This window comes from Anarhichas minor, unplaced genomic scaffold (assembly GCF_050575085.1).
Source record: "Anarhichas minor isolate MPS153535 unplaced genomic scaffold, ASM5057508v1 ptg000021l, whole genome shotgun sequence".
Lineage (NCBI taxonomy): Eukaryota > Metazoa > Chordata > Actinopteri > Perciformes > Anarhichadidae > Anarhichas > Anarhichas minor.
The window spans coordinates 9,558,257-9,577,607 of record NW_027466467.1 but is presented as its reverse complement, the minus strand read 5'-3'; the positions used below and the strand labels follow the sequence as shown (position 1 = coordinate 9,577,607).

Below are 19,351 nucleotides of genomic sequence, written 5' to 3'. Positions count from 1 at the left end.
AAGGAAAGAATATGACGTGAAAGAGGAAAAGGCAACGAGACAAAGGTGGATGGAGAGACATGGTGATTGACAGAAAGAGAGGGCCAAATGTCTTCAGGGACACTTGGGCTGAAGGCAAATTGATGGAAGGAAAAACATGGGGGGGGGAATAGAAAGGATGTAGGAAGATGTAATATGGTGAGAGAGTAGATAGGCAAAGGGAGACAGACAGACAGGAAAAGATACACGTATTTAAGGAAAGACACAATTAGAGAAAGGGCCTGTCTCCAAATAAATTGGAATTAGACATTAAATGATAAAAAAAAAAAAAAAGTTACGTTTTTTTTCTCTCCTTCTTTTCCTCTGAGAGATATTTAATTAAAAATCTAATCAAATAAATGACTCTCAGCCAGTGTGTCTGTGTGAAGCCTTTTCCAATCCCCTCTTGGGGCGTACGGTTACAACACACTGTCCCTGCTAACTACACTAGCCTCGGGAGCTGGCATTAATAAGCTCGGCAATTATTACACATAGTTCACCCTGGTTTGGTCTTTTTCCTGCAAAAGATAGACTTCAGAACATTTTCAATTTTAGACATGTACACAGCAAAGCAAAATACTTAATAATCTGCTCCCATGTGAGTTCTCATCCCCTATGGAAAAATTACACTCTGGGTGCATTTGGTGTGATTGGCACATTATTGGCTCACACTTAGTGTCTTTGGCCAGGAAAGCTACAGTAACCCTTTTTGTAGTGCATGGTTAAAATCTTTCTAACGACGGGTGCAGTGACATGGTTTGCCTGAATGAGATGATGTTACAATTCGCCCACTATCATGTCCTGACATGGCCAAAAGCGTGTTCTGTCCAGGTGTATTCGCCTCCATCGTCCTCCATCCCTCCGTTCCCAGTTGCCTCATCCTTGATCCGCTGTATTTTGCTGACAGCCATGAAAAAAGCAAACTGCTCCACATACATCAAACAAAAGTCAAACAGGGAGGCATGCGGAAGCGTAGGAGTTCACGTCTCGTTACTGCTACAGGCCCTCGCTGGTTTCACCTGCACATTGGCCTAGTTTCCTGTGTTTCCCTTTATCTCCTTACTACTACACGGCTGTCATGAAAAAACAGAATTTCTGTGAAAAGTTGATAAGAAAATATATTGCTATGCTGTCATTTCTCAACAGAATATGCCTTTCTTCACCTCTTTGCACATGGTGCCTCGCTAATGACACAGAGACTAATGTTTACAAGAAGTGTGGGAATGTGGCCCAGTTAGACAACCCAGTAACCCAGCAGAAGGCTCCCTTGTACACCCCCCATTTATCTAGGAGGGAAAAAAAGGGCTGGATAATTAAGCAGTCTTCCTGTTTCTTCCTAATGTGAAAAGGAAGGATGGTGGAAAGCGAGGAGGTAAATCTGAGGACGATGACGGAGTGGGAGAAATAATCACTCCCCCCCCCCTCACATACCGTTAGTGCCGGTCTCCCTTTCAGCTGTTTAACAAATTAGGCGCAATAAGTCCGTTAATTACAATGCCTTTTAATAGCTCTGTTTTCATTTGCTGGTTGTTCACATGTGTCTTCTCAAGAGCGTGCACGTGCCGAGGTTCCCCTCATTACACGGCAGGTTTGTGATTAACGAGAGAAGTTAGTGAATTATACTAATTGCTGTATTTCTAATGAAGACGAGTGGGTGTGCTTGAAGGGGGGAAAAATGTGTGTGTGTGTGTTGGGGGGGGTTGGTTCGAAACAATGACAGAAATGAAGGGGTTTGTTTTTGCCAAGATTTGTTTGCATGTGATGATGGGGGGAGTTAAGGAGAGCAAGGGAAAGGGCTCGGTTGTTTGAAGGCGAACCGCACGACGATGATAATGCTGCGTGTTCTCTTTGATGTGCGAGCGTGTCTTAAACGCCTTTTCCCCCTATGATGAAAGTGTTGGTTTATGCACAGAGATTGTAGCCGGGGAGGGGGGCTGGAAACCGGGAGGGGCGGGTTAGGATGACTCCAAAAACCTCCCAGGGTCTTGTGCCGAGGTTTATGTGCTGCTTGAAAAAGGTCTTTCTCACTCTTCATTTCCATCCTCTAATTTTTCTTTTTCTGTTATTTCTCTCTCACCCTTCACCACCTCCTTTCTCTTCCCCTTCCCTTCACCGCTTTCCCAGGACGGAGTCAGTCGCTGAAAAGATGCTCACCAACTGGTTCACCTTCCTGCTTTACAAGTTCCTCAAGGTAAAATTGTCTGTCACACACACACACACACACACACGGCACAGAGACGCACACAACTTTTGAAGCAATACTAAAAACCGCTGCAGTTTGAGAATAGAGAAATGCCTCTCAAACATACACATTCACAGCTGCAGCATTAGATAAGGCAGAGGCAGCAGGCTTACCTATCCCTTACCTCTGCCTTTCATGTGGTAAATTCTCCTTTCTCAGAATTGAGGAAACTGTAGTCTGAGGCGCTGTTCAGACACAGCTGGTCATGTTGTGATCTCCGTAGCCCGTTGCAATAACCTGTCCTCTCTTTGTGTCCCTCACTGGAATTATTTTACAGCCAGGAAAGTGTGTGTGCATGCCTGCGTGTTTGTATCTCCCTTTAGTGCTTTGGGGCTTAGCATAAGAGGAAAGCAGAGATCTTACACAAATGCATTCTCTCATTTCTCTGTCTGCCTGTCTCTCCGTCTGTATGTTTTCTTTCTCTTTTTGAATTCTTCTCCCTCTGATATGGAATCAGAGAGACTTATTGAGGCTTAAACTGTGCTAAATTCTTGTTTCCAAACCCACATTCTCTACATTCAAACATTGCTGCAGCTAATCAGTTAGCAGCGGGGCCTTAAACCCCTCGCCAGGACAGCCATTCTGTAGGACAGTGAACCAGCCAAGCCCCCGGGGGTCCCAGTTAAACATCTGTGTGTGAGTGTGTCCGTTTTGGGTGTGCATGAATGTGTGTGTTTTGGCTCAGGACTTGACAGCCAGAGTTGGGTTCAGAGACAGGGGAGTGGGTTAAAGCTGTTAGGGAAGTTCAGACGAGACAAAAACAACGGAGGGAGGACGGGAAAAGGTGAAAGGATGTAGAAATGGTCAGAAGAGGTTGTGGATGGTTGAGAGGAAGTGTTGGGGATGTGAAAAAATGTTTTTAAATGAAAAACATGGATGAAGAGTGCAAGAGAGGGACATGGAGGGATTGGAAAGAAATGAGTGCTGAAGCTAAAGATTTGCTGTAGCTACTAGCAGCGACCTGGCTTTTATCTAACCTCTGCATTTCAGTGCCTCTCTTTCTCCTGACTTTTTCGGGGTCATATAAGAGAAAGGCCTGGAACAATTTTAAAGATTCAGCCAGGTGTGAATAGAGATGGGTAAAGGCCAGGTAGAAGGGAGGAAAAAGAAGACGCTTTTACCAAGCAAGGAGAACAGGAATAAGAAAAAAATGCTTTTATCCATTTTCCTATTTCACTTATCTACCTGTGCACTGACTTGTTTGAGAGAGTGGGATGGTCGCACGGTCACTCTCTTCCTGCAACCAGAAGTTGTGTGCTGCTTGAGGTAAAATTGCAGATGGCTGTATTAAGATGCTCTATGGCAATGTCATCCTTTATAATCTAATTCAATTAATAGAAAGGATGCGTCATAATAGTTGGAACAGGTTGCTGAAGGGAAAAGGGCAGGACAGCAGAACTAAACGCACATCTGGTATGACGCTTTGATAAACATGGAACATCGGGAGACAGAGGGGCGGAGCTGGTTTCTATGCTGTTGGACAGAGAGGATGTCAGCCAGGGTGCGGTGTGCTCTCCATAGGAAGCAGCCGGTGCTAGATTTTCCCACAGAGTTCATCTGACAGCTCACCGAGATGACTGACGTGTTGATGCATGAACATGCCCAGCTGAAGGGCAGAGGGCAGGATACACTTCCTCTGTCTCAAAGCACAAAGCGGCATTTCGAAGCTTTAAAGGACAGTTTGAAAATGTGAATCATTGGTTAAACAGCACTCATGTGAGTACGATTATGAGAACATTTGGGAGAGTATTGTGATGTGTGTAAAGCCCTTAAATGGTGATTCCAATTTATTACAATTTGACCATTATTTCCATTACCTTCAAAGTAACGGATGAGATCTGAGAATACAAGGACATTGCAACAATGAGTTGTTGTAAACAAAACACAGAAGTTCACAACTTTTTGACCGCCTTTTAAATGAAGAAATGTCCTCTCACGACCCCTTGTTGCAGGTTGCATGTCTGTGAGTTGTGAGCAGTTTAACCAAAAAGTGGTGTTCTTTTTTTTATTCTAATAAATGCCTGAAGATGTGGGATCATCCACTATGTTACAATAAAAAGCAATGATTGGAGAAAAGCGAAGGAAAGAAATGAGTTTTCCTTCATGTCTGTATAGGGAGCGGTTCCTCTTCACGAAGTCCGCCATGTTGCACCGCCATGTTTCTACAGTCGCCCAGAACGGACAAACCAAACACTGGCCTTTCGCATTTGTACGTTACCTGAAGGCCACCGTAGTTCTCCCACAAGCTTGTGAAACTGCGGTAACGTGAGCTTTATAGTGAAAAACCTTGAGCAAGGGGAACGGCGTTACCACAGTTTTGCACTCGGTGGCTCACTGCTTACCGAAGTCTTGGACAGAGCGGAGCGGAGGGGTATTCAGTCCGATGCAACCGCACCGCTGTATGCCACCAAATCCTACACACTGTCCCTTTAAAAGAGGAACTGAGAAGTTGTACAAACAGGCAGTGCTTAGTTGGCAGACCAGCTGAACGACTGAGTGAATGCGAAAAAAGTGAGGGAAAGAGAGACGGGGGGCCCAACATCCCAGAGCTCGTTGCCTGGTTGACACGTCTCACACACCAAAGTGCTTCTCCAAGCGTTTTTCACCCCTCAGTCGTTAACCTTCTATTAACTCCTCAATCAATTGCCACTCATTCACACTCAGTCTCTATGATTCCTCTCCTTCTTACTCACGCACACACACAAACAGCGATTTACAAAGGGTGTTTTTCCCCAAAGAAGAGACACTGGGGAGAGGCTGGAGTGTGTGTATGTGAGAGAGAAAAAAATTGTGTGTGTTTCTGTCAGTTTTCAGCTCGCTATTAGCCAACACAGGCCATGGCCTCGTCCTTTACTGCTCTGCCTGTGGTTGGCTTAAAGACGATTAGAAATATAATTGGAGTTGCTCAGCAAAGCTATGCACTTTTTTGCAGTTGTGCACTTCTTCGTAGGTTGCATTCATTGTACGCATTTTAACAATCTGTCTTTCCCTCCATTTACTTCTTTTGGAATCTTTCCTCTAACCCTTCACTCTCGTTTCCTGTTTGCAGGAGTGTGCTGGTGAGCCTCTCTTCATGCTGTACTGCGCCATGAAGCAGCAAATGGAAAAGGGACCAATAGACTCAATCACAGGAGAGGCCCGCTACTCCCTCAGCGAGGACAAACTCATCAGGCAGCAGATTGACTACAAGACTTTGGTCAGTACGCTTGCAAGTGTAGACAAACGGTTGGACAACACATTTGGTGTCATAGGATAAAACAGATGCACACATACCTTTTGACACAGTACATTGACATGGATTTCTTTTTCTTGTGGCCAATATTCTTAGAAAGCCTTACTTGCTAAATCAGGGACCATTTTGCAGTTGTTGGCAACATTGAGAATCTGCAACTCCACAAAGGGGAAAACTAATAGAACGTCTAATTCTGATGAAACACTCTTTTAATAGTAATAAAGAGCTGCATGTGCACTGTTGCCGCGGTTGAATATTGATTCTGAATTGCTGTATTAACTCACCGCATGGTAATGCTTCCACACGCTCCCAGTCTGTACTGCCTTCTTGGGCTAAATGTGACCTGTGCATTTTGCCCTCTGACCCCCTGCCTCTGTAGACGCTACACTGTGTGAACCCAGAGAATGAAAACGCTGCGGAGGTGACCGTGAAGAGCCTGAACTGTGACACAGTGACGCAGGTGAAGGAGAAGCTGCTCGACGCTGTGTACAAGGGCACACCGTACTCCCAGAGACCAAAGGCCTCCGATATGGACCTGGGTAAGGAGAAGGAAACCTGTCGCGCACACACACACACACACACACACACACACCAAGTATACACTCCGAGCACAGGTGCACTACCACAGGGGGTAAAGAGGGAATCGTTTCAAGGGCTCTCTGAAACAGCCGGGGGACCTCTAAAGAAGAGAAGTGATTTTGTACAAAAATAAATCTCAAGTGAGGCTAAAAGTGACTAAAATTTTGCATTGTACCCATTTTAATTTCTACTCTGCATCCTTTGTCACAGCAACTTATCTTTTTGTTGGGAGGAGGGAATTTTTGTTAAGTGTATCGTTGCAATTCATGTCTCATTTCGCTCCGTATTTCCTCATGTTCAACAAACATACACAACCTTACCCGTATCTCCTTTTTTTGTGTGTGTGTGACAGAATGGCGGCAGGGTAGGATGGCTCGCATCATCCTTCAGGACGAGGATGTCACAACTAAGATAGACAACGACTGGAAGAGACTCAACACCTTGGCTCACTACCAGGTACTCAAGCACAACATAAATCCCATGATACGTCTTTTTTATCGTGTCCCCCTGCTTTGGACGTTGAACATCTGTCTCCATCTTGTTGTTGCAAGGAGGAACTGATGGATCAACAGGGACCCATGATGGAAATACGTCCTGGACTTTGTCGTGCTATATCTGACAATATGCTATACACTCGTTTGAACAATAACTCCTCATTGAATAGGTTGCGCATTATCGTTGCTTTGGAATCCATGCAAGTACAGTAGTTGGTGTTATGGTTGTCATTGTTTTTGGTATATTTCAGCTCATTGAAATGTAGCAGTAGTCATATTTATTCACATTGTTTCATTTAATCGAATGCCTCTTACACATAAAGTAGCAGTGACTGTTTGTGTGGTTGGACTGTAGTCTTGCTGCTGGACAATTTAAGCGGTGCTAACTGATGTTGAAAATCCTTGTTTCAGGTGACAGATGGCTCGGTGATTGCCCTGGTGCCTAAACAGAACTCGGCCTACAACATCTCCAACTCCTCCACATTCACCAAGTCCCTCAGCAGATACGGTACGAGAGTGTGTGTGTGTGTGTGTGTGTGTGTGTGTGTGTGTGTGTGTGTGTACAGGTGTTTGTATGTGTGGGAATGCATTTCTAACAAGATATCAGTTCAAGAACTGGTGGACTACTTTGTGCCCCCTTCCTTTAAACGTTTTAGTTTATAAACAGTTTAACTTGAAACTACTCTTAAATTTAAAATAATGAACAAATCAAATATTTACACAATGAGTGGCATATTAACTTTTCAGCTAAGTAACACACATGACAGCTGTCTGCAGCACAATTTGACATTGAGAAGAGTGACTGGTTTTGTGTCGCTTCTCTCTGCATGCCTTTTTGGTGATGATATAGTGAAGTGTAGGGCGAAAGCACATGAAATCCACCTGTAACGGAATCGAATAAATTACACAAAGAAAAAGTAGCAAAGAAAAATAGCATACTTTGTCACCTGTACTGTATAGCACACTTTATAGCAGGAGGTTGATAAGGCACTCTGCACTGTTTACTGTAACGTAACTCCTGCTGATCCAAGGTGTACTTATGTACACTGATAGATTATTGGCTCTGACAGTGACAAATGGATGTGGGAAGTGCTGGAGCCTGTTGCGTTTTGGGTGACTCCAACACGTGATTTAGCCGGTGCCAGGCCGAGTCCATTTGAGACCATTCTTACAGCTTGAGGTCATGGTTGCTCACAGCAATTGAGGTCCAACGCAGTCGTCACAAATGGATTGTCAGGATGACAAACTAGCAAAGAAATGTACTTGAATGAAAGCAATTGACAGTGTGCGTTTTGGGAAAAGAATATTACCCAGGGTTTTTGGAAAATGTACGATGGAGATTCATTTCACGCCAAATATATTAGACACAGTTCAGATGTCATCAGGCACATTGTTAATGCTGGGTGGGAGGTAGCCATCACTTCTTCCATCTCTCTTGTCTGTGTTTGAAATCCTTCTCTGGTGTACAGTAACTCCTCAGCTCTGCCGTATGTGTGCGTCACATACACACAAATACTCACGAACACCCCCACCACCCTTACTCTATACTTCCCCGGTTCACATTCTCTCCTGACATTTTGAACCTCTCAATCCATTCCTGCTTTGTCACGGAAGTGACAAGCATTCAAACTGAGAGCGTAATGCTCCGTGTCACAAAATAGAGGATCACTGTCCAACAAAAGGAGGGAGGGAGGGAAGGAGCAGGAGAGAGTGACAGACAAATGTATTCTGAAACGAAAGAGTGACATGAAAGTAGAAGGAGCTGTCACCTTTAAGAATTGCTTTTAACTTCACACAGAGATTTTGCTCTCTGTAGCCCCCTGTCATTCCTTAGTCATGTGTTTTTTATACCTTAATTTAAAGGTAATTGTCCTTGAAGTGGTGATTAAGACCAAATATTACTACAAACTGGCACCAAGCTATGGGCTTCATATGTTAACAGATTATATGTATCTAATAATACCGTTGCCTTCTCAAGCTCAAACCCACAGCAAGCATTGTGCATGGTATTCTTTGTCTCACTGATATTCTATGTAGGTTAGATTCGATTAGAATGTCTTGTCAATGGAAAAAATACACTCTGACCTTCTTCTTCTTTCCTTATTTACCTCATTCTCCCTGGACAACGGTACAAAACACAACTCTATCTGCTCTTCCTAATGTTATCTTTGGCCTATTCCCTCAACTCTCTTCCTCCACTTCCTTCCAGAGAGTATGCTGAGGACAGCCAGCAGTCCAGACAGCTTGCGCTCCCGAACACCCATGATCACCCCCGACCTCGAGAGCGGCACCAAACTGTGGCACCTGGTTAAGAACCACGACCACTCAGACCAGAGGGAAGGGGACAGAGGGAGCAAGATGGTCTCTGAGATCTACCTGACCAGACTGCTGGCCACCAAGGTATTGAGAAGCTGTATATTTACACACACACACACACACACACACACACACACACACACACATATACATAAAACATTCAAAAAGCCCACTCCAGCACATCCCTGTCATGAACCCCACTTTCAGCAGCAGCATCTATCCCTGACCTTTGTATGACCGCGGTCTCAAAGCTCATTAACATTTTTCATAACCTTTTGCACAAAGACACACATATGCACAGGAATTAGTGATTGTGTCTTAATTAGGAGGTTGACCTTTGTCTATTGAGCTGTTTGGTCGGTGTTACTGGGCCCTCTGTTGGTGGCCTCGGGGCTTTCAGGCTCAGGCCTTTAGCCTGTGATCATTACTCACCAAATTCCTCCATGTCCTCCAGGCCACACTGGAAGCTGCGCTCAGGTTTTCATGCGTTTGTCTTCAGACGATGATCTGAAAGGTTACTTGGAGTCGGGCTGTTTGTGTTGGTGTCCTGGATAAACCTCCCTGAGAACGTTGTTGTTTTATATTCTGGACTAGACTGTTTAACCTGATACACTGATGGCATCTTCACCAGAGCCGTTTCAAGAGCAATTGAGAGAGGTTTGAGAATGTTTTAGCAACGGGACGGTTGGTTAGGTTATTCATGTTTATGGTCCAATGCACGAATGTCCTACAAAGCAAGTTGCACCTGTATGTATCTCACATTAATATCTTACCTAAATTATTAAGAATGAAATTAAGATGGCATAAAAAATCCTATTAGGATAATCATAACAGGACTAATAGTTAATCCTTTTGAATCTGAAATTTGCTCAGAAAGTTTGGTTTGTGTTTTGCCTTAATAACTGAAACGGCACTTCAGCACAGGTTTAAGAAAGCGTACAAAGCTATGAACAAAAACTAAGGCAGCAACAGGAGAGGCGTCTGAATTGCGCTTCAGTCGACAGTAAGTTGACAGCTCTTCCTTTGTATTTATTCTGCCACACCTTATACACAGAAAACACATGGACTCCAGCTGTTGTGTCCCAAATATGCTTGCACAACCCTTAATGGAAACACACATGCATTCATTAACAAATAGTTTATGAACACAAACACACAGCAACTGCCTACAGAGTCCACTAATTGTGCCAGGCGTTTGCTCTCATTTGCAAATACTAACTACCTTGGTGATTCAGCTCAACCTGATACTTCCTCTCCCCTGATTTTTCTCTCATTAGCTCTAGATTTCCATTGTTCCAGCTCCAGGTAGGAAAGTGCAAGGTTAGCGGCATCAATGCTGCCTCGATTAATGATTAACATGCAAGCCAGGGGAAGACAAGGGAGGGGAACTTGGAGCACTGCAGTTTATTCTTATTTATTACAGCCCCCACAGCATTGTGTGTTTAGGAAGCTGATTTGTGGATGTGTGAACAAGTACAAAACCGTGAATTCAACTTCTGGCTGGTTTAAATACGGTTTTGTAAAAGGTGCTTGAAGATGCAAAATAATGCGCTTGAACGCTTGTGGGATACATCAAATTGTTTAAAACTTAGGAGGAATTCAGAATCTCCAAAGTTGTGTGATGTTGTAAAAAACAAAACATTGCAGAACAGCCTCAGGCTGAACTCACAGTGGGCCCCATCTTAAATACTGTACAGAACACTCGGCACCATCACAAACTCTCAACCAAAAAAGTTGGAGTACTAAAAGCAGAGCACCGTCATTCTCAAACACCTGCTACTGACAGCCATCGCCTCCAGACAGACCATCACCAGCAAAGAGGAATATGCAGGCTGAGGCCGTTTAGTGGTGTAATAACTCAACTGCGTTCTGTAGCTTTATATTCCTGTTGGCTGTGTAGATGTACAGAGGGCATAGCCTGTCCTCTGTCAAACCTTGATACCCTGATAGGCTCACATGTGCCATTATTGGTGTTTACATTTCTCCAACATTTGGGTACACAGAATGTGGGCTAGTTTGTTTTCTGATGTTTCAGCACGTTTTAGAAAACACAGACGTTATCTTCTCCTGCAAGAGGAATTGAAATGGTTTTTTTGCACACTAACTTAAGTCAGTGTTGGTTCTCCTGCTCAGGGTACACTCCAGAAGTTTGTGGATGACCTGTTCGAGACCATCTTCAGCACAGCGCACCGAGGAAGCGCCCTGCCTCTCGCCATCAAGTACATGTTTGACTTCTTGGACGAGCAGGCAGACAAACACTCCATATCAGACTCTGATGTACGGCACACTTGGAAGAGCAACTGGTGAGTTTGTGTGTGCACACACAGAGAAAAGGGCATCATTTGGTAGCTGGTTTGTGTTTCATTAGTGTTGTGGAGAACCTGCTGTAGTATGAAAACATTTTTGACTGTGAGCCCAGCAGCCTTTGTTCAGCCGGTCTGTGTGTGTAACTTCATCCATGGCCGTGGTCTTTGCACCTTAATAGTCCTTCTAACTGTACAACTCCTTCATCTCTCTCCTTCCACCTCATCCTTCCAGTCTTCCTCTGCGGTTCTGGGTGAACGTGATCAAGAACCCCCAGTTTGTCTTTGACATCCATAAGAACAGCATTACCGACGCCTGCTTGTCTGTGGTGGCTCAGACCTTCATGGACTCCTGTTCAACATCAGAGCATAAGCTAGGGAAGGACTCTCCTTCGAACAAGCTGCTCTACGCTAAAGACATCCCCAACTATAAGAACTGGGTAGAGAGGTACGCTAACCAAATTTGTCTAGTTTGAAAGCTGTTTTAAATTGAATTTGTCAATATCTAAACTGTGTGTGGGGACTTTTTTCTCTCCAGGTACTACTCTGACATCTCCAGGATGCCGGCCATCAGTGACCAGGACATGAGTGCCTACCTGGCGGAGCAGTCGCGCCTGCACGCAAACCAGTTCAATAGCATGTCGGCCCTAAACGAGATTTACTCCTACATTGTCAAGTACAAGGATGAGGTGAGATGTCAGCCATTTCTGAGGACACTCCAGAGATATTTTCATTGAACAACAGTTTAACGCTGATTGTCGGCCGTTACATCTCCCCTACATACTTTGGAGAAGCGTTATTTTTGTGTTATGGAGATTTGTTTTTGGCCATCCTGTAAATTAGTCCAGAAAACAAAAAGCCTGGCTTATTGTAAAAACACTGATTTCTGTTAACCTGAACGGTTAAAAGAGTTAACAGGATCCGTCCAACTGTAGCACCAAAAGCAAGTACACGAAAAGCACACTGACAAGAGAGCCAGGCCGTTATCACACTTTTAATGCTAATGCTTCCCAGTTAAAGCAAACTCAAAACTTCCTCCATGTTTACCTGTTGTTTTGTGTAATGTACATCTTCACAACTCTACCTCCTTCAGTACAACAACAGAGTCACGTCATACTCACCACTGTGCTCTCAAAATAATATTGTTTTAATTCACTTCCTGCTGATTTTTCACGTGAAAAGTCTTCTCACCTGCCCGACCTTGGTATGCTTCTATTGTGAAAAATCTACAGGAAGTGTTGAGTTTCATTGTTCTGTTAGAAAAGTAACCGAAAGCAGAACATTTCTGTTAAAAATTTAAATTCAGAGCGGCGTCGTGGTGAGTATGTGTTGACTGTTGTTGGACTGATGGAATTAGTGCTGTGGGAAGGTACTTTATAATAAATTGACTATGTGAGAGCCTGTTGTCGTAGCCTACAGCCAGGTAATTTAAAGGCCTTTATTTGTGCATATGCTGGCCATTATTTGGATACCAGGTTTTCTATTTATGGTATGTATCAATTATAAGCAGCCAGGTGGCATGTTGGTGTCCTCTGGCAGCCTTGTGTGGGGAAAAATCACGTCATGTCTTGAAAGCAAAAGCAGGCACATTGTGACATTGACTGACCTCCTCCCCTGTCTGTCCTCAGATCTTGTCGGCTTTGGAGCGGGACGAGCAGGCGAGGAGACAGAGACTGAGGAGCAAGCTGGAGCAGGTCATCGACACAATGGCCCTGAGCAGCTGAGGACCATCCGGCACCTCCGTCTCCTCCTTCTCTTCACTCCTCCTCTCCATCTGTCTCTCTCCGTCGCTCCTCTCACCCAGACAACAAACAAAACTCCAACCCCCAACAATACGAACAGACGAACTGCAAAAAGGACCATAGCAGAATACTGCAAAATGGGGGGGGGGAGGGAGGGGGGGGGGTTCGGCAGAGATGGGCGGGCCTGTGTACGCTTACATGTGTATGTGTGTGTTTGTCTGCAGCCCCATACAGTGTGTGTGGGCTCGTGTCTGTGTGAGGGACTGGGACACCAGACATTTTCACACATGCATACTTGGAGAAACATGTCAACTGACAGCATTTGGTTATTGTGGATGTTGGTGTTTGTTGTTTGCTTAATTTTGATTTCAGGAAGTTTTGTCGTGATGAAGCGATGGTCAGGAAAGAAACAATGGAGGCCTGGAAAGAAACTCCACGTTATGGTATCATTAACAGAATGGAACAGTCTGTGATGAGCCAATGGAGAAAGGCTCTCTAGGTCATGTGACTCCAACGGGTGTCACCGTTAGATTTTTCTTTTCTTTTCTTTTTGTACAGATGTAATCAACTGCCCACTCTCTGATCTCTCGCCACTTGTATTACTGCTGAATTTGCACAATTTACAGAAACGTTACAAAGGAAGATGATATAGATATTATATAGAAATACAGCTACGTTTTTAAAGAAAGATTAGGGAGGAAACATTTTAGTTTTTTCCTTTTCCTTTTAAACCAACAAACAATACAAATACCAACAATAAAACATGATTTGATGTCTGAAGTACAAAAGAAAAAACATTGTGGACAAAAAAAAAAAGAAACAAAAAAGTCGTACTGTGCCATGTTTTCTTTGAATGTTGTTTAGTGCAAAGACATTTTGTTAGATGGAATGTGCTACCGTATGATTTTAAATATGAACATGCCTAGTGACTGAAAAGAACTGCTTGAGTAATGACCCTTCACAAGATCCGTATTGGAAACGACGGGAAGTGAGACGACACGGAGTCGTCCGCCTTCTCGAGTTAGGACAGTTCATGGCGTCGTGGTGATAAGATGAAGTTGCTGTTGTTTCTAATTCAATCAGTGCAATCTTTTGGTTTCAGACAACCAAATACACACTCACAGGACTGTTGCTTTCTTACGGCCACGTTCGTGTCCGGCACCACGGCTAGTTCTGTTGTTGAGGGTCAAGAAGTGATAGTCGAGTGGATCATGTTATAGTAACCGAACAATGAAGTAGATACATTGCACTACCTGAAATATTTCCGATACCACGTAGCCACCATATCCAACACTGAGGATTACACATGACCTGAGTTTGTGTTGTTCATTTTTCCGTAACAGTCCCGTTAGAGAAATAGCCAAAGTCTTGGTGCTCTCGGACGCTGTTTACGTCTTTACAGGAGCAACAGTGAGGTAAGGTAGAGCTTAGCTGAGCCCCTTTCTAGTGAAACAAAGTAGGGAAAAAGTGGTTTCAGCCTAAAGCCAGACTAGACACCCAGATAGAGGGACAAGGAAAATATATAATGTGTTTCTCTACACCTCTAACCTATCTATTTGAGACGGGGGTTTTAGCTTTTTATCCATGAGGGGGAGGGTGTAGAAGGATAAAGAGGTGAGACACCTCTGTTCATTAGCTACACAAGGCTGAGTAATCCTCCCCTTAGCCTGCAGCTCTTGTTTCAGAACTAGCCTACTGCCATGTGTGGCTTAAGCTTCTTTTTTTTTTATTACTGCTCTCTGAAGAGGATTTATTTGTTTCTTTTTTTTTTTTAAGTCAGGGCTTTTGACTTTGTGGTGAGAAATTATGTTTTTCCGATAATTTTTTTCTGCTTGCCGAAAAAAAACCAAACTGTGGTCTGTATAATGTTTTTGTTGATGTTTTTAATTTGTAAATTGTATACTTTTTCATGATGAACAAAAGTTGTTTGCCATTTTTTTTTGTAATCAGGTTGTTGTTGTTTTTTTTTGTCTTTTTATTTTGTAACATGTAAATTGTACATTTTACGGTACACAGAAGACAAAATCCTCTTCAGTTTGCCTGAAGTTGAAGTACTTGACCGAACTTGAGGTTTATTTTCCTGATCTCGAGTATCAAAATGAAATTGTTGCATCAGATGAGCATCTGTGTCTTTGTGATGGAAATGTGACTTGCTGCTTTAACTCTTGTATCAAACATTTTTTTCTATCAAACATTAGGGCTGTCATTTTATGCTGATCATGAATGCTGTCGCTGTCCATTGTTACGCCAGGTTCCTTAAAAAACAAAAAAAACAATCTACTCTCACATCCAGGAATATTGAGCACACCTTCCAAATTCATGTCAACCCACCTTTTTGTTTACACGTCTGAGCTGCATTACGAGCCTAGTTCAACTGGATACCTGTAGGGACTTGATAGTTCACTCTGTACCTGCCAAACTAAATAATCTTGAGGGACCACTCGGCCCGTCTAAGAATAGAAATGTCTCCGTTTCAGCTGACCACGTTGGCTTCACACATTAAATAATGTCTGTTAAATCATCTATATTAAAGAAAGTACTGCAACACCACCACCAAAACATGCTTAGGCCACATGCAAGCATTCAAAGCTCTTTTTTTTTTAGTATTCTCCAGCGTACAGCTGAGTTTTCGCTGCATTCGTACATTTTGGTGCTCTTACTGTAGATCACATGGCGAGGAAATACATGACTGTTGTGAGGCCAGAGCTCACAGCAGTTCTTTGAATGATCAGTATGAGCACAGTGTACCGTCGGGACACATACACTCGCTCCCTGCAAAAGCACACGGACGAAAACCAAGTGTGGCAACAGTGCCCAGTTGGTTATCTGTCAGGCTTTCTTTTAAAAGACACTCAAACATTCTCAATTCATTCTCAGGTTCATGCTCCATTTGTGTCGTATTCTGCTTGTAATTTGGTTGAGTGTTGAGGGAGTTGGCTAGTTTATCGTTTGCATGGCTACTGGCCTTTAAGATTGACCTGCTTGGATGCAAGTCTGGATGCATATTTAGAGAAAACTTCCCAGTGTACGACTGTTTAGTGTGATAATTGACTCGTATTAATTGTTGTGGAGGTGGTATACAGCATGTCTGTTGTCAAAAGAGTGTTTGATCTCATCAGGAGGAAGCAAGCATCAGCTGACGAAGAACCTGTCAAAAGAACAACATGCCGACTGCAGTTTGAAAGAGAGTTGCTGGGTTTGATGCGGTCAAATCAGAACAAATGAACAAGCACTGGCTTCAGTGTGAGCAGAGTCAGCACAAAGCCATGTATCTCATGTTTAATTCTCAGCTCTTTATACATGCTTAGTCACACTTTTACCTTTAAAAAAAAAAAAAAAAATGGAATCAAATGCAACTCCTGGCACCATTCTGTTTTTAGTTTGTTTTCCTGGTTTCTTTAAATTCTGGAAAGTTCAGTAGTTGTCCTTTTTTTCTTCTTGTGTTACATAGAATCCAAGAAAACTCAAAGCAAATGAATTTCAGACGGAGATGGCAAAGGAATTTTAATACGACAGTAACTGATACATTTTCAGACTTTCAGACTTGAAGCGACTGTCACAAGTTTGCAGGTTAACATTCATTATGTAAATATTCTGTTATTTCCTATTTTGCAGATTTACTACTTGTAAATAAACACGCATCAAGGAGAGATTAAACATTTTTTGCTAAATAAAATGTGGCTTGAGATTTCTATTTAATGACTTGTGCGCTTTTTATAGATGGATGGAGGAGGTAGTAGTTATGCAGGATGGTTAATATGTTCCCATTACAGCATTTAATATACATGGATATGTTCCACTGTAGCATGGGGTCTATAACTCCACTCCTTCTTAATATGGCCCAGGCTACTGTGAGTCCGACTATGTACCTGCAACTCTCCATCTCGCTCATTTTCATAGATTGTCCAATCACTTGTGTAACCTTGAAGAGATGCTCATCATCAGTGACCAAGGTAAGGGAAGCAATCTAAGTGGTTTTGGGTGTTTTTCATTTATACCTGCTTATGACTCATATTTTTCCAACAACACAAGGAGCAACAATTCTAAAGGGAAAAAAACATGCTCTTTGAGCCGGTTAGCTCACTATAAATCAGCGGCTTGCTCAGTCGCACTAAGGACAATAAGTTCACGCAGTTATTCAAATGGTGAATTTTTACATTGACTTGTGTGTCATAACTGCTTTTGAAACTACATCTCTCTTGTGTGGAGCAATTTATACCTTGACGGAGGAGGTTAGAGTTCAAGACTTTGCTAATGGTGTGCAGCAAGTCCTCGCGTGAATTTTTGAAGCTTTTAAGTGTCTTAAAAGAAGTGGTTGCTAACAAGTGGCTGAACGAGACCACAAAACATCATCAGGTCACTAGTCTGGCTTTGCAGCCTTGTTGTGTATACTAAGCTCATGCGACCGTGGTGGATCGTTTAAAGCCGACCATTAGCTATTTTTCTGGCGATTGCATTTAGGCATATCGTTTTTGCCATTTCTTAGACTGCATATTGTTGAGGCAAAGCTCTTGTATGTTTCAACATTTATCATTTGAAAATTGTTTGTAACCCTCAATGTAAGGTACTGAGAAAATTATATTTTTTGAAAATACCAATAACCGTGTAGTATCTGCACTAGTATTTAAATGTTTCTATTGATACTCAGCCTCTTAATGGGCTGCTTCATTCAGTATCAAAGAATTAAGGTTCAAAATGTTCACATTCAAGAGCAGCCTTCTGTATCTGCCTGCAGCTTGATAGCTTCCCTCCTCCGTCTCCCTGCCTTTCATAACTTGACTGGCGTCATTAATCATTCTTATGGGAATGTACTTGAGTGGCTGGTGGAGGTTTGTTCTCTGGAGGTGTTAATACTAACACTTTTACCCCCGAACCATACATCATGCTCGCACTGCCCTCAGCTTACATGGGCACTTAGACGGAACAGTGGCTCTGGGTGCATAATACGGTGCTTCAGCCGGCTCAGATAGGCCAGGCCCGGGATTTTCATGGCAGGTATTGTTGTTAAACAAGAAGGCAAGGAGCAACAGAGAGAGAGAGAGACCCAGAAGAAAGCATATTGGAAAGAACCAAAACCACCTTGCTCTTTTTTTTATGGCCTGCCTTAAACCGTCAGCACCCCCCCCCCCCCCCCCAGCGGATTCAATGAGCCCAGATAGACAGAAAATGTTATCGTTCGCACCATGTGTAACCAGCCGGGCTAATTCAATTAAAATTCCATCCAAGGAGGAACGCTGAAATTGCGTAATGGTCGTGGGAGCACTGAATCTCGTAATGATCCTGTCAAGAGGCAAATGATCTTGCAGCGCGAACATTATGATAAATTCCATGCAAAGCGCAAGATGCTCGTTTCTTCACCCCCCCCCCCCCCCCCACCCCCCTTCCTCCACCTCTCCTTGCATGCAAAATTCTGTTGCCATAGTTAATAAAGCCATGATCTGTATTTGCCCTCCTCCCACACACACACACACACACTCACTCCTTTCCTCTTTAATCTCGTTTAGTTACAATTGAAGAGGGCTCTGTGTTTTATCACACGCTGAACCCAGTGAAATTGGAATTCTATTTTAGCTAAAGAGTCTTTTGGTATCTGTCAATGTGTGTTGCATCAAGTGCATGGCAGAACCGGGGCACCATAAGTGGCAGTGGTATCTATAGGGCCCCTAAATCCGGTGAGCAGTTCAGTTTCTCCTGGCGAGGCGAAGGTGACAGCCGTGAATGGTTGGGGGATGCAACGAGATGGATTACTGTCACCGTTCTTAATTTATGGTGCACAGAATAAGCCGTGTGTGTGTGTGTGTGTGTGTGTGTGTCTGCGTGTGTGTCTGCGTGTGTGTGTGTGCGCGCGAGTCTGAAGGAGAGGAGTGGGTGTTAAGTACAGGTGGTGCCAATCTTCAGCCCACCATAGACATATTAGTGAAGATGTAGTCTGTGTTAGCTGTTCAAGCTTCCACCTTGCTATGAATCACACTGACTACTTGTAACCAGAATGATGAAGTTCTAGCTGCTGTAATCAATATTCTTACATTAACAATGGATGAAAGGACTGTGTGCAATGTAAAATATGTCTTTCACAGCAAAGAATCCACGGAGAATTATCACCCAAATCTGCAGTTCCCCTAAACTTTACACAGCTTTTTAGCATCTGTAGTTTATTGTTTTGGTTTTAAGGCCCCCAACTTTAGGCCTATTGTTACTTTATTTCTGATCGCAGCAGCTTCTTTTGGCAAAATGGCATTGATAAACCCACAGTACACCACCTGCACAGCACCAAACAACAGACATACAAAGTTAGCAATTAGCTGATGAACACAGTGGTGCCTATAGCTGCTAATGAGACAGATATTTCCCTCAGGAGTTGGTGGTGGTGACCAAAACAAAGCTAAAAGTGTGAGTGAATATTGGACTTAATTTTGCCTGGTAGG

At 43.3% G+C, this 19,351-nt stretch overlaps 1 protein-coding gene across 1 annotated transcript in view; it reads left to right on the top strand.

Annotated features, from left to right (window-relative positions):
- LOC142955019 (plexin-A1-like) overlaps positions 1-15,041 on the top strand; it is a 134,554-nt gene extending 119,513 nt beyond the window's left edge. The window contains exons 22-31 of the mRNA XM_076096400.1: positions 2,143-2,209; positions 5,310-5,456; positions 5,872-6,031; positions 6,424-6,527; positions 6,977-7,073; positions 8,775-8,965; positions 11,015-11,184; positions 11,420-11,632; positions 11,723-11,873; positions 12,813-15,041. Of these exons, the coding sequence (XP_075952515.1) occupies positions 2,143-2,209; positions 5,310-5,456; positions 5,872-6,031; positions 6,424-6,527; positions 6,977-7,073; positions 8,775-8,965; positions 11,015-11,184; positions 11,420-11,632; positions 11,723-11,873; positions 12,813-12,908 (1,396 nt within the window). The 3' untranslated portion in view covers positions 12,909-15,041. The remainder of the gene's footprint in view (positions 1-2,142; positions 2,210-5,309; positions 5,457-5,871; positions 6,032-6,423; positions 6,528-6,976; positions 7,074-8,774; positions 8,966-11,014; positions 11,185-11,419; positions 11,633-11,722; positions 11,874-12,812) is intronic.
- Positions 15,042-19,351: the final 4,310 nt, after the last annotated feature.